At 44.9% G+C, this 16420-nt stretch overlaps 1 protein-coding gene across 1 annotated transcript in view; it reads right to left on the reverse strand.

The window, feature by feature from the left end:
• The window catches only part of Disc1 (DISC1 scaffold protein), a 168160-nt gene that overhangs the window by 103593 nt on the left and 48147 nt on the right, over positions 1-16420 (reverse strand). The window contains exons 6-7 of the mRNA XM_051201784.1: positions 12511-12565; positions 8575-8677 (exon numbers count right to left, since the gene is read on the reverse strand). Of these exons, the coding sequence (XP_051057741.1) occupies positions 8575-8677; positions 12511-12565 (158 nt within the window). The remainder of the gene's footprint in view (positions 1-8574; positions 8678-12510; positions 12566-16420) is intronic.

Raw genomic sequence — 16420 nt, forward strand, 5'->3', positions numbered from 1 at the left:
CAGAGGGCTGATCTCCAAAAGAACTCAAAAACTGCAAAGAACTCAAAAAAAAAAAAAAAAAAAAAAAAAAAAAAAAAAAACTAGACAACAAACTACCAAATAATCCAATAAAAAAGAATACAGATATAAATAGAGAATTCTCAACAGAACAATCTCAAATGACAGAAAGACACTTAAGAAAATGTTCAACATCCTTGGTCATCAGGAAAATGCAAATCAAAACCACTCTGAGATTCTATCTTACACCGATTAGAATGGCTAAAATAAAAAACACCAATGACAGCTTATGCTGGAGAGGATGTGGAGAAAGGGGAACACTCCTCCATTGCTGGTGGGAGTGCAAACTTGTACAGCTGCTGTGTAAATCAATATGGCAATTTCTCAGAAAATTAGGCATCAATCTACCTCAACACCCTGAAATACTACTTTTGGGCATATACCCAAAGGAGGCACATTCACACCACAAGGACATTTGCTCAACTATGTTCATAGCAACATTATTTCTAATAGCCAAATCTTGGAAACAGCCTAGATGCCCCTCAATTGAAGAATGGATAAATAAAATGTGGTATATTTACACAATGGAGTACTACTCAGCCATTAAAAAAACAAAAACAAAACAAACAAACAAACCACCAATGACATCCTAAAATTCGCAGGCAAATGGGCAGAACTAGGAAGAAAACATCCTAAGTGAGGTAACCCAAAACCAGAAAAACAAATATAGTATATACTCACTCATATATACCAGACATAAAGCAAAAGATACCCAGCCTACAATCCACAACTCCACAGAAGCTAGAACCCTCTTCCAGAAACAGATGGAAGCAGATGCAGAAATCCACAACTAACCAATGGGCCAAGCTACTGGAGTGCAATCAAAGTGAAGGACGGTCAAAATATGAACAAAAAAATCAAGGCCATGATGGGGAAACCCCACAGAATCAGCTGACCCAAGCTAGTGAGAGATCACTGACTCAGGTCTGACAAATGAGGAACCTGCATAAGACTGAACTAAACTCCCTTATTATAGGTGGCAATGGTAGAACTGGGACAATATATGAGGCCACTGACAGTGGATCCAAGACCTAACACTAATGCACAAACTGACTTAGTGGAGCCCATTCTATATGGAGAGATACCATGCCCAGCCTAGACACAGGGGTGTGGGGATGGAGAGGTGCCTTGGTCCTGCCTCAACTAGATGATGGGACAGACCTAGTAGACTTCCTATAGGAGGCCTTACACTCTCTGTGGAGCAGATGGGAGGAGGAGGGAGTGAGAGGAAATGAGTGAGGGGAACTTGGATTGGAATGAAAAAAATAAATTAATTAAAAAAAAAGGTGGAGGAGAGCACTGGCTGTTCTTGCAGAGGTCCTGGGTTCAAGTTCCAGCAGCCACATGATGGCTCACAAATATCTATAACTTCAATGTCAGGGGATCTGGCACCTTTTTCTGGCCTCCACAGGTAAGCACACATGTGGTTCACAGACATACATATAGACCAAACACATATACAGTTAAAATAATAATAATAATAATAAATAGTAATAACAACAATAATAAAGGACATGAAGATAGAAGAAGGGCTCTTTGGAATGAGGTTGATCAGCAGGAGTGGGTGATGACATGAGAGGACATGGGAGATGAACATGATCAAATGCACCATTTGTATGTAAATGTCAAGATGAAACCCACTACTGTGCATAATATATGCTAATAGAAAAACGTTTCTAAGAAGAAAGTCATAGGATCAGCCTCTCCTCTTCACATTCACTCTTCAGGAGAAGATTATTCCCCATTCTGTCCACTCAAAGGTGCATCAGGTTTTGACAGTAACATCTGAGATAGAAAGGAGTCATCCAGCAGCCAGCAGCCAGGAGAGCATGGGGAAGGAATCCTTTGTTCTCTATGGCTGAATGAGGTCACCAGTGACGTCTGGTGTTCTAAGGCCCAGCCTGGGTAAGGCCAGATGACTTCAGGCTTTTGTGAGATCAGGAAAGAACTTGCATTTAAAACAGTATCACTGCCCCACCCCAAGACTCAAGGACCATGTGGCAAGAGAGGGAAAAAGGGAGCAGGACTGTGAGATGCTGTCTTCTGGGCATGGTCATTGCACTCAGGAACTCACACCAGCTATTGTTTCCAGCACATCAAGCCAGTAGCATTCCTCCGTGGACAGGGGAGGCGCTCATGGGCCCACCCCTAGCTGAGAAGCTACTGGATGTTAACAGCCTCTGGAGAAAGGGAACCATTTTGCAGGTGTCACCACTGGTTAAGTTGTTGATATGCCAGTAGCTCCAAATCCATGCTCATTCAAGCAACTCTAATTAAACTCAGTGGGTCCTTTAAAAAAAAAAAAAAAAAGCAGCATGAAAGTCAGAGGTTGACTTGTTGAGAAGGAGGAAGGGCAAAGAAGGAATGGAAGGGAGTAAAAGGGGAGATTGGGGCAGTGAAGGTGATCAGAATATATTGTGTGTATGTATGAGATTGTCAAAGAATAAAAACATGGAGCTAGGTGTAAGCACCCCGGCAGAAAATCCTACAGAAGACAGTTCAGAAACCTGAGAGATGGCTCAGCCAGTAAAGCATTTGCTGTCTAAGTATCAGGGCTTGAGTTCTGCCCCTAGCATCCACGTAAAATACTGGGTCTGGTAGACTGCTTGTGATCCCAGCACTGCAGAGGTAGGGACAGGAGAATCCCTGAGGTTCGATGACCAGCCAGCCTAACCTAGCTGTGGATCCCTAGGACCTGGTGAGACTTTGTCTCAAAAGTACACAAATAAATAAATAGATAGATAGATAGATAAATAAATAAAATGATGATAATAGTAACGGTATGCAGTTTCTAAGCAACATCTGAGACTGATCTCTGGCCCCCACATGCCCACACATGAGTATGTGCATAAAACCTTATAGAAGTTACCACATATTCTTTGAAGAAAACTTTGCAGCCAGCAGCTCTGATTGCTGTAAAGTAATATGTTAACTAGGCAAGGATGTGTTGCATTGGCTTGCGATGCGAGATATTACTTTAACTGTGTAAAGGCGTGTTCATTTGTTTTTGCTGCATTTGTTTAATGATGTAAGGATGTGTGTTTAACTATGTAAAGCTGTGTTGCATTTGTTTCACCTTACCTGCCTAAGACATCTGATTGGTCTAATAAAAAGCTGAATGGCCAATAGCAAGGCAAAAAAAAAAAAAAAAGAATAGGCAGGGCTGGTGGACAGAGAGGATAAATAGGAAAGAAAAGAATGAAAAAAGAGGAAGGAGAAGAGAATGAGCGAGAAAGAGAGGGACACTGCCAGCCAGACATGAGAAACAGTGAAAGTAAGATAGACAGACAAAAAGTGAAAAGCCTCAAGGCAAAGGCAGGTAAAAAAGAAAACAGTTAATTTAAGTTAAAAGAGGTCACCAGAAAAGAGCCTAAGCTAGGGTGAGCATTCATAACTAATAAGAGGTCTCTGTGTCATGATTTGGGAGCTGGGTATTGGCCCAAAAGAAAAAGCCTGCTACATCTGATGACTCGGGAGGATGGAGGCCGAGTGAAAACATCCACCTCAGAGCTTGACAATCAAGGATGTCTAGGAAGCCTTTGACGATGAAGACGAAGGTAGCTGAGTAAAACTCAACCAATTCATTCTCCTTTTAAAGGGGTGGTATTTGATCTTCTCCAAGCCTAAATGCATCTGAAAGAACTCTATTAATGCATACCATGAAAATGCTAATCCAAAGGCATGGTATCATTGTTCAGCTGACAGTGACATTTCTTTCACCGTAGTTTGTAACACATGGGTGCTTCTTACGTTCACTGAAATACACATTGTTTTCTTGGCTTCACAGCTGAGAAAGCTGAAATCTAGAGAATTCCATAGCTTGCTGAAGGTCATACAGGAACAAGCACCAGGCAGGCTTCCAGCCCAGGCATCTATCCATAACCCCTCCCCTCAAATACTGCATTGCTTACTTCTTGTTATCTAAGAGGCTGATTTCAAACCCCTCTAAATGCTGCAGATATCTGCCTGACACAGGCAGTTTGAACACATGGCATTTGTCCTTCTGTCAATGAAACCCGCAGTTTCTGATCTCATGAAGGCAACACAAGAGAGATCTAGGCAGTGTCCCAACTCTCTGAGAAGTGACTGTTAAGATACAGGGGACAAAGCATTCCACAAAGAACCAGTAAAAACAGGGCAGGGGAGATGGATGGTACAGTCTATACATCGCTAGCCTTGCACACATGAGGACCTGAGTTTGATCCTTAGAAATCATGTTTTAAAAAAAAAAATGACACTTCCTACTATGAAGATTCCTAAAGACCTCTTCAAAGGTGACTTATCCTGGAAGTATGTCCTAGACCCCTGAAGTCATCAATGCTTTAGTGCTGGGCCTTTAAAAAATGACCACAGTGACCATTTATTAAACCCAGACCCTTCATAGACCCAAACACCTGGAGACATGTGTGGTGGGAGAAATGAATGTTTAACATGGAGAGACTTCAGATGGCTTCCCAGAGAGGCAGGCCTATCATAGCTGGGACCATGGAGCACTGCTACCCTGCCCCACAGAGCATTTACCTCACAGCCAAGCCTCTGAGAAGACTTGCTCTGCATAGCCCTAGGCCTTCCTGAATTGCCCTCCCAAGAACCAGAAAGTCAGGGCCAACCCTGAAGGGGTCTCATTGGTTATCCTGACCCTAGCCTGCCCCTGGTAGAGGGTAAAACTACCCAGCTCTGCTGGCTGCCTGCTCTTCAGCGAGGAAGTTGAATGGGGGCCTTCATAGGTTGCTAGGACAACAGTGGAAAGAAGTTTATCTTGAACTGGTGTGATGACCAGGCCTGAAACCTCAGTTCAGTTAGAATGGCCAGTTCTAAGGCCATCTGGGCTACACAGTAAGAGTGGTCTTAAAGTTATAACACAAAATGAAAATACACTTAAAACACAGACTTTTATCAAAACAGAGCCACATAACTCAGTGTATGCTGACACCGAGGCTTGTTTTTCCATTCTCCTGTTTCCTGTCTTTTTGGTGTCTCTGAATCATGATATTTACCTCTGATAATACAGAGAGTGAGAATCAGTTTGACCCACTCTCCTGTCCCCAAAGGTCATTATCTAAGAACCTGGTTTTAAGCTCCACAGGGCCTACCATATGAAGACTGACCCAATCTTGCTAATCACCCAGAAATGATGCTGATGACTGCCTGGGTCCCTGCCTAAAGAACCTCAACTCAGGGGAGTGACCTCTCCATTCCAAGTGCCCCCAGAAGGGTGCTGAACTTGCATTTGGTTATTCTCATTTCATGTCAAACCACAGACACAAATCACCCCTCAACAGAGGATGCTCACATGGGACATGAAATGCCTCTGACCTCATTTCCATGCCTATTGCTAAGCTTGAGACTTCCACTGAAATATCCTAGGCAAAAACTCAGCAGATAAGAACACAGGCTATTCAACCAAAAGACCCGAGTTCAACTCCCAGCATACACATCAGATGCCTTGCAATTGCAGACAGCTCCAGCTCAAGGGGATCTGATATCTGGCCTCCATGGGCACTATATTCATATTCACCGATGTACACAGACATACGTCTGTGTATCTGATGGGAGATGTTATTCTGTAAATATGTTTCTCTTACTGGTTAATGAATAAAGCACTGTTGGCAAACAGGAAGGCAAGATAGGTGGGACTAGGAGACAAGGAGGATTCTGGGAGATGTAGTAGGAGATTCAAGATGTAGAGACTTGAGAGAAGAGGTCTGGGCACTCTCTCCAGTAAGATAAGACCATGTGGAAATACTTAGATTAATAGAAATGGGTTAATATTTAAGACAGAGCTAGCCAATAAGAAACGCTAGTAACAAGCCAACTGCTTTATATCTATTATAGCATCTCTGTGTGTTATTTGTGGCTGATGAGGCTGTGGGACCAGGCTGGTGGGGAAACTACTCATAACACATACACACACACACACACACACACACACACACACACACACACACAGGCTGCCCAGGCCAGCTCTTCCTAGACACTAGAGCAGTGAGTAGACAGGCAGCACAGACAGGAAGGGGTCATCAGCAGTATGAAATGGTCTCTTATGTGAGGGACCTGGTCCTGAATACACAGACACGAGGCTATATATTCCCCAGGCAAGAGTTCCTCAAGAAAGGTGCTCTGTAAATAGCCAGATGCCCTTCAAATTCCCAGTAGGGAAGAGCTGCCAACAATCCCAGACTGTACCCCAGCTTAGCCCCGGGCCCTCTGAATAGGCCGTATGAACACTGAGCAAGGAAGCTCCTCAGCCTTAGGGACTCCAGGCAGCAGCAGGTGGGCCACCGCATCATGAGTCAAGCTCTGGACAGGGGTGGCGTGCTTGAAACAGCCCATCCAATGAAGCTTCCCATTTCCTCAGCCATCCAAAGAGCCAAACCTAAAAACCCCATGCCTGTCTGCAGTATGCCACCTTCAGAATCTCTGGGTACACACATGTGTACATATGTGCACACAGAGACACACATAAATGAACTATACCCCCACACAGGCACACACAGAGACGTGACACACAGAAATAAATTTTTTTCTAAAAAGTTTAAAGAATCTTCCCTGAGCTTCTAAATGCAGGCTGTTGATGACCAACTGAGGGAATTCTATCTCTTGGGTCACACTTGCTTCTTCCCTTGGGCTCCACAGAGGCTAGCCTCTGTTCTTGGGGGAAGATATATCGACTAAGAAAGACAAAACCCTAAGTCGGAGACAAGACTCATTCCATCTTCTGTTCACTCTCTGCAAACGAGGCCATAACTCCAACTAAGTGGCACGGGAGGCAGTTACGAGGCAGGCTGCACGCTCACCCACCAAGTTCTAGGGTTGTAAATGCCACGCTTGGCTGCGTCAGGGACCAAGTGGCTCGTTAGCTGCAGCATTAGTGTTTAACGATGTGAGGAACAGAAGCTGCCAGGCACCATGACTCCTTCTTAAAACACCATTGAAAACCCATACGTGTAATTATTACACCTTCCCGTTTAATTCTGATTCCCCTGAAGCCAATGGACTGAACGTTGTTCATCCAGCCTGTAAATCTCAGAGATCTCTTTAAGGCTGCCATTTACATAACAGGGCTAAAGATCCATCCATCACACCCCAGGGAGTCTGGACTCCAGCCACTGGTCTGCCACTGCTGGGCTAATTTCATGAACCTGCTAGGACATACCCCACAGCCTTGACTACCCCACCTCTCCACTGGGCTCTTAGGCACCTTCCACCTACCTAACACTGCTATTACAAACATCAAGTCAAACAGCAAATTCTGGTGCTGGTGTGTGTGTGTGTGTGTGTGTGTGTGTGTGTGTGTGTGTGTGTGTGTTTAGGGGATGTTTGAAAACAGTAATCAAATGACAGCAAGATACTATATACTTATGTTCTCAAGCTATGTGCATAGGCAGAAACCTATCCATGAAGAGCTGCTGGCATGAAGAGGGTGGGATCTGAGAGATCACTATGTTCTATGTCCAGCTTTCTCGTGTGTTTGTGCATGTGCATGTGCGCACATGCATATGCATGAATATGTATCCACATTCATGTGTGCAGGGGAGTGAGAATGTGAGCACATGTGGTTATTGAGGCTGGAGGTCAAGCTCACATATCATTCCTTAGGTGCTACCTCCCTTGTTTTTTGAAGCACAGTCTCTTATTGCTCTGAGCTAACCAGTAAGTCAAACTTACTGATGAGTGAAGCCCAGGACTCCACTTGTCTCCACCTCCCCTTTGCAGGGTCACAAGGCTGGGCCACCTCCCAGTGATTCTTTACATGGGTTCTGGGGAAAGACTCAGAAAATATTCCATCAACTGACATATCTCCCCAGCCCGATTATCAACTTCTAAAAAGAGCTACATCACATCAGGAGACCCTCTGTGCTCCCACACACACAGGGCTTACCAACATTGATGGAGTCACAGCCCATGGGACAATGAGCCACTCCCTAAGGTCCTGGAGAAGATAACCCGCATCCCAGACATGACCCCTTGAGAGCAAACTGTATCAGTAGATACGCACAGGTCCTTTCCAAGGACTGTGTCCTTTCAAGGGGAACCATACTGCCCTCTACTCAACCTAAAACCCCAGTCAGGACTCTGAAGATGAACTTGTGGGTCACCTTGCCTCTTTGTTCCTTTTCCCAGTAAGGTCATACTGAATAAATCTCCATCCTCCGTATTTCACTGCTTAACTGGCCTATTGGAGATGGTGGCTGAGCCTGGCTTGTTAGGGCTGCCAGTGCCCAGGCTCTAAGCCTGACAACTCTGATAATATAATTCAGAGTATGTGTGTATTACTAGGCATTAACCTTGAGCCTGGGGCTGCGCACATGCTAGCCAAGTGCTCTACCATTGGGCTCGCTCTGCAGCTCTCTTAACTTATTCTGAAACAGTCTCTCTAAATCACTCTAGTTAGAGTCAGAATTCACAGTGTAGACCAGGCCCTGACCTTGCAATCCTCCTACATCAGCCTCCCAGGTAGCTGGGATGACTTCCACATGTTAATCAATGACAAAATATGAGGGCCCTGGCAGTTACCTGATATGGCCAGCATCTTGGCTTCCAGCAAGGCAGGCAGCCTGGTGTCAAGGTCACTGAGCCTCCTCCTCAGAGAGCTGCACAGCCTCTCATCTGAGCATACCTACAAGGAGAAATGGCAGGAATCAGAGTCTATTGTTACCAACCAGAAGACAGAGGGAACCTGGCCTGAGGGGTCTGGGTTTCTAAGAGGCTGAGCTGATTGACAGTAAGCAGAAGATGGGGCTTAGGAAACACTGGGATTAGAAGGAAAGCAAAGAAGGAAGAGGGGAACAAAAGGGAAGAGGAGAGGGTAGAGAAGAAAAGAAAGAGGAGTAGAGGCATGAAGGAGAGGAGAGGGGAGAAGAGGAGAGGAGAGGAGGAGGGAAAACAGCAGAGAGAAGAGGGGAGAAAGGAAGAGGAGATGGAAGGGAGGTAGAGGAGGAGAGGGAAGGAAGAGGCTAGAGAGGAGGAAGAGAGGTTGCCACTGCATGCCCCCAGCACACCCCTGGCCCTCACAGGCTGGTGTGAGCTCATTCACTACTCCTGCCCGAGCCCTCGGCCCTCAGCTATATGCTCCGTGGCAGCCTGGGAGGAAAGGCCTTGCTGGTTTCATGACCCTTCCCTTCACCCAGCCTTCTCTGGCTTCCTCTCCAGCTTTAATCCCTCCTTCTCCTCCTCATCTCTCCATGATGATGCCAGCTGTCCATGAGTAGGGACTCTGATCTGTCTGGCACACAGTAGGCAGTCAATTCAGATGTGGCTTTTGACATCAAGGTCAGAGTTGCCTGCTAAATGTCATTACTAAAAGACTCTAGAAACTAGAGGGGCAGATACTTGCTGGAGCGTCTGAATGACTTGTGGGTTATCAAGTGTCCCCTGGACTCTGCACACTCTGCCTATGTGTCTCTTCCACACACACTGCCTGTTTTTCTTTGAGTTTCAAAAACAACAAAACTCTTCAACCTCAGTCTGGCTTCCCAGATCCCTTTAGGTAATCTTTTATATTGAGACTAAAACATCACACTTTTTTCTCTTATTTAAGGCTAAAAGCTCTTATTTATCTGTTACCTGTATTCAGATTAGTGATACAGATTTTCAGCTCACCAAAAAGCAGTCAATACAGTTTCTGTAAGGGTAAAATGGTGGGCATTTTAGGGAAGTCCACAGAGGATGTAACCCCCAAGAATCATTATTTATTTATTTATTGCCAAAATAAAAATATCTGCAATCCCATTCGAGAACTAGAAGTAATCAGTCCACTTGGATCGAGAGCCCACAGAAGACATGAGGTTCCATTTCCCGCATGCAATCTACATCTTGGGGGCTACAGCCAACTGAGATCAAACAGAATCAGATCCATCAGAATCAAAGCAGACCTCACCCAGTCCCACAACACTCCACCAGTTCTCTCCAGGCTGCTATGGCCCGTTTCCCCTCTGTGCCTGGGACTTCCCAACCAAACTCCCGGCACAGTCAGCCTCGGTGCCAAAGCCAGCACAAGCTGTTCATTCTCACTTTAGTCATTCATCTTGAAGCTCTTTCAGGGGTCCTGAGACTGGTGATGTCCAGGGCAGCTTCCCCTGCTCATCTCAGTTGGTTCAATGCTCCATGACAGGCCCCACCCATCCTCTCCACCTATAACTGTCATCTCAGGAAGTTCAAGGACTCATCAGTTAACTCTGCAACACCAACCAGAATTCCCAGGTCTCATCCAATCCATGTCTAACATTTCTGATTTTAGTTAACAATGCCTCTTAATCATAATTAGGTCAGTTTCTCCTTTGCTGAGAAAGCCCATCATTCAAGCTACACTATTAATATGAAACCGCCTTTCTAAATTTTCTGATTAAACTGCACTCTTTCAGTCTCTGCTGGATGTGATATAATATCTAGCAATCTCTAGATATCCCAATTATTTCTACCTATTTCCATCTCATTTATCCCTTAATTACCTTTGGTTTGGGTAACCCATGAGAGTCAAGAAATGTAATGAGTTTAAGCAAGGTTGCATCTCACTCTGAAAATATCAGGGGCTGAGAATCTCTCTCTCTCTCTCTCTCTCTCTCTCTCTCTCTCTCTCTTGTTCTCGTGTGTGTGTGTGTGTGTGTGTGTGTGTGTGTGTGTGTGTGTGTGTGTGTGTTGAGCTGAGCCTCTTGCCTCATGGTCATGTATCAGTCAACAGGGGTTAGGGTTTGGTTAGGATTAAGGCTAGACTTCCCAGGTGACGTCAGTTTGGTGACACAGCTTCCTATGCTCATATATTTTCAACGTAATACACATACCCACCCCAGAAAAATATGCATGTCTTCCTTATTTACAAATAAAATTAGCCCCTGAGGAACTCATTAAAGAATGGAAATTTTACAATTTACATTTTAAAATCTAAGGCATGGGCTCCTTAATTTGATAGAAAAGCAAAGTCATTATAAATTGATTATAAATATCTTAGAGACAGGATGTACAATGGTATGAATGCCTGTGTCCCCCAAAAGTCCATATACTGAGATCTTCAGTTGCAGTATGATGATAGGATTAAGAGGTGGGGCTCTGGAAAGTAACAGGTCCTAAGGATAGAACTTTATGAAAGCATAGGTGCCCTTAAAAAAGGGCCCCCGGGTGATGGCGCTCAATCAGTAAAAGTGTTTGCTTTGTAACAAGGGGACCTAAGCTGGATCCACAGAACCCATGTAAAAAGATGCACATTGTGGCACAAACTTGTAACTCCAGAGCTGAAGAAGTAGTAACCAGAGGATCCCTGCAGCTTGCTGGTAGCCAGTGTAGCCTAATCAGTAAGTTCCAGACCAATGAGAGAGCCTATCAAAGAAGGTGGATGGCATTCCTAAATAATAATAATAATAATAATAATAATAATAATAATAATGATGATGATGATGATAATAACAACAATAATGAGACCTCAGAGAGTCATCTCCCTTTTTTCATCATTCAAGGGCACAGCATGGATTTGGCATTTGTGTCTCAGAAGAGATCCCCGCTAGAACCTGGCCATGCTGGCACCTGGCCCTCAACACTCCAGCCCCAAGAGCTGCCCAGCCTCAGCACTTTGCAACTGAAGCACACAAATGCAGAGATCAACTTGTAGGATATAGGATCACCTAGGAGGCCATCTCTGAACATGTCTTCAAGACTGGGAGAAGGAGTTGGGAAATTGCACCCTAAATGTGGGTCACACCATGCCATGGGCTGGGTCCCAGACTGAATAAAAATAAGAAGATGAGCTAAGCGCCAGCATTCATCTCTGTGCTTCCTGCCTGTGGACACCATGTGACCAGCTGCCTCACACTCCTGCCACCATGCCCTCACACACCATGATGGGCTGTACCCTCTAACTGTGAGCCAGAGTAAACACTCCCTTAATATGCTTTTGTCCAGTATTTTTGTCACACATTAAGAAAAGTAACTAATATAGACAACAAATAATATTAGCAAAATGATCTACAAAACTTAAATGGAAAACAGAACACTTCACCCACTAAACCACTTCCGTTTCTAAGAAGCCTGAACTTGAACTTCCAGGAGAGGCAAATTACTTCCATCCTAAAACCCTTGTTTGCTCACTCATTTGTTTGTGATAATATCTTGCTATGTAGCTCAGGCTGGCCTTAACCTCTTGACCTTCCTGCCTCTGTCTTTGGAATGCTGAGATTGCAATTATGAGCCATACAGCCAGCTCTAAAAGCCCTTTTAAACACAGGCATCCAGCATTCCAACAAGGTTCTTTCCCAGCCTTTGGACTGAAAGCCCTTTGGAAGCCAAGGTCAGCGGTCCATTCGGAAGTGACTGTGGGAAGAGACTTCTTCCATGGCTCCCCTCCCCAGTTCTTCTTCCCAGGCTGGGAGATATTTCTATAAGTCTGTTTCCTCTAAAGCCTAAGTCCTCGGTGATCTGGATATGAAATTAGGTTAGAAGAAAAAGGGAGGAAGGTGGGCTTACCTGAGCCGTGATTTCTCTAACAGCCAAGTTCAGTGATTTTGTCCTTTCTTGGAGGCTAGAAGAATTAGAACAGTGTTGGTCTTCTTGACACCAAGGTGGAACTCTATACATGTAAGACATTACCAGTAGGAACCTTCCATCACCCAAAGAGCTGAAGAGGATCAAGAAGGTGACACTTGGCTGGGTTGACATGACCATGGAACTAATGCATGGCCAGGAAGCAGATCCCCCTCTCTAAATATGCTTTACTTAGGCTGCCATTAAAACTCTGTCTTCAAGGGCTGGGTAGATACAGTGATTGCCACACATGCATGAGAACCTGAATTTGATTCCTAGACCCACATAAATAAACCAGGCACAGGGATAGACATTTGTAGTCTAGCACTGAGGAGATGGGGACAAGAGGATCCCTGTGTTTCACAACCACACAGCCTAGCCTACTTGGTGAGTACCAGGCCTGTCACCAAAACAGGCAAGTCAGACATAGCAGCATACTTTTAATCACAGCACTTGGGAGGCAGAGGTAGGCAGATCTCTGTGAGTTTGAGGCCAGCCTGGTCTACATAGAGAGTTTTGTGCCAGCCAGGGCACACACAATCTGTCTTCAGTTTCAGAGCAGTGATGGAAGGAGAAGGAGCCACCTTGGTTACCGAAAACCCTGAGACGTGTAACCAGCATCCTAAAGGAGTGGGCCACAGTGACAGGGAACTGTTAGCATCTGAGTGGGCAGGTCAGCTATTCAAGAAGTAATGCCAGTGTCTCTGCATTGAGCCTCAGTGAGAGCAGGCAGACATGTTTCATATTTCTCAAGATTGACTTCTTCCTTCTCTCAGGTGTGTCCAACCTGTGGCACACCAGGATAACTATGAGTGCTCCAACACACACTCTTAAAGTCACTTAAAACACCATGGGGCATATTGGGAGTTTGTTGTATGAACCTTGTGATAATAATGCCTGCCATAGGTAAAAGGTTGGACTTGCCTGCGAGTCTCTTCATATACTGGCTTATTCATGCAGTGTCTTCCCAGACTCTAAGTTCCATGTGGGCAGCATCCATCCACTGGGTCCACTCTCTCGTGAGAAAGAGCTCATGGAGGGGGCACACTGGGAGGGAGCGATGAGAATACCCTGTGTAGAGCCCACCGTTCTGTGAACGTGAGCCTTGCTCATTCTTCCAACCCCTCAGGGACAGTCAGTTAAGTGACAAGCGCAAGGGGTGGGGAGTGGTACTTGCTTGATACAGGGTAGTCTGCAAGAGGCAAAGGTCCCAGTTTCCAGATTCTATGCAAGGGGCGGGGGTTCCAGGAAAATCTCCCACATCAGGGAAAGCAAAGTATGATTTAGAGATAAGCTACATGTTGGGGGTCCTTCTCCAGCTATGAGAACTGTTGAGGGATGTTATCATCTCTACACATTTGTGATTTCTGAACCCTAGGCAAGCTGGGATTGCAAGCTCCTCGAGACTGGAGCAGACACTGGCCAGCATTCTCACTTGTAAATTGTACTAGATGAGGGGCTACTGGTGAGAGTGAAATCAACCCAGACACAGACAGTGAGCACAGGCAAGGAGCACGGCACGGGGCCATAGCCTCTTCTGAGTCAGGAGTCACCATCTGGCAAGCATGAGTGTACAGATAGCTATGGGGGAGAGGGGGGAGTCTGGAGCACTCTGACCGCCCTTGGCTAGGTGGAGACAGGACATTGTGAGGGAAGGTGAGCCTGGGTGTCAGCTTATGTGGGAACAAGACAGGACAGACTACTTGGGCTGCTGCAGACAGAACGGCAGAACATGTGAAGCATGGCTTGGTTCTAGAAGCAGCACTGACTCTGGAGCCTGCTGTCACACTTGTAACCCTTCTTCGGCAAGAGTGTTTTTCCTTCCTCTGCCAGGCACACTGGAGTCTATTCAAATGGTATATTTTTGTTTGCTTGCTTGTTTTGTTTTTTGACAGGATTTCTTGTAGATCAGGCTAGCCTTGAACTCACAATATAACTCAGGATGACCTTGAAACCCTGATCATCATGTCCTCGTATCCTGGGTGCTGAGATTACAAGAGCACACCAAGACACTAAGCCTTTTTGTGAAGCTAGGCGTCTAAGTTAGGGCTTGCTGCATACTGTGTGGGCATCCTACCAACTGAGCTACATCCTTAGTCCTTCAGCTGGTACCCTCTTAATCAATGGCTCTCCACATAATAGAACCATTTTGCATTTAACAGCACAATAGATTGTGCTGTTCTATATATATGCATATATATATATACATATATATGTATATATATATTTAAAAGTACAATATATATTCCCAGACATGCTGAAAAACTAGCTCATTAATTTATGTATTAAAATGGACAGCAAGTTTTCTTCCTGAGTCTAAGACTGAGCTGACCTCAAGGACAGCACCTGTAGCAAATGTCCCATGACCCTGGTGAAAAGCAGATCAGGTACCACCTTTCTAAGACTCTGCTTGTTGCTCTGGGCTCTGATATGGCCTTATGTTAGAAGGAAAATGAGCTTCAACTCAAATATCTCTGTGAGAGGAGGAGGTAGCGATGCGGATAATTGAATGCATTGTTTTATATCAGATTTGATTTATACTTAATTTATTTAATTTATACTATATTACCTTTTTCAGTAGATTTATTTTCCTAATTATGTGTTGCTCAGGCTAATAGTAACATTAGTTGTATCCCCAGGGGACACACAGAATGGAAGCAATGTGGGGAGGGGAGAAGACTATGAATCACCCTTGTATACTGCATTAGCAGTTTTCCAGCTATAATTAGCACTTCTCAGAACCCAAAGTACAATATAGATAGCAGAAGAGCTGTTCTAACAGGACAGGGGTGTCATGTTAACTCCACCCTCACGTTCTAACAGGACAGGGGTGTCATGTTAACTCCACCCACACGTGACGCTGCCACCACCACACTGCAGTCCCTGGGAGCAGGAATTGTTAGTATTCAGATATCTGTACTGGTCTGTCCCTGGTGCTCTTAGTGGCTGCAGCTGAGGGTGTATCCTGTCAGAACCCCAAGGACAGGCCAGTGCAGATGCCTGAATACTAACAGGAATACCCATTGAAAATACATTACACCAGTTAAATGTTGACAAGGGTCCCATGTATGTTGGTAACAAAGTTTGTTACTGTTTCACTAAGATTGCATATTGTTCCTGACAAAAACCATCCCTTCAGATATGGGTGTGGTGACTCATGCCTGTGATCCCAGCACCGGAAGGTGGAGTGGGAGTTCAAGGTTGTCCTTGGCTTCATAGCATCCTTGGCTTCAAGGTCATCCCTGGCTACATAGCTCATTGGAGGCCCACCTGGGCTGTATGAGATCTTGTCTCAATAAATAAACAAACTATGAACTACCCCTTCAGATCAAAGGATGCTGCACTGGGATTCAGAATTTGCCTACCCAGATGACCCCGTTTACAGAAAGTAATCTCTTCATTCACAACAACTGTCCTATAAACAACAGTCATGGATAGATGTCTTGGCTGGTAAAGTACTTGGCACACAAGAATGAGAACCTGCATTTCAAATACAGAACCAGGTATTTACAAAAGCCATGGGGTTGGAAAGATGGTTCAGCATTTAAGAACATTGGCTGCTCTTCCAGAAGACCCAGGTTCAATTCCCATGGCAACTCACAGCTGTCAGTAACTCCAGATTCAGGGTATCTGACACCTTCGTCTTCTTGCCCCTCTGCTCAGTGCATGTATGTTGTGCATAAACATACATGAAGTCAAAACACCCATAGACATAAAGTAAAATAAAAATATTTTTTAAAGCCAGGTGGGGTGGTATTTGCTTCAGGTTTAGTGAGGGGCCTGGACTCTAAAAACAAAGTGGACAGCTACTGTGGAAAGCACCAGAGATTGATGACACTCACAGTCATGCACA

This window comes from Phodopus roborovskii, unplaced genomic scaffold (genome assembly GCF_943737965.1).
Source record: "Phodopus roborovskii unplaced genomic scaffold, PHOROB, whole genome shotgun sequence".
In the NCBI taxonomy this organism is placed as follows: domain Eukaryota; kingdom Metazoa; phylum Chordata; class Mammalia; order Rodentia; family Cricetidae; genus Phodopus; species Phodopus roborovskii.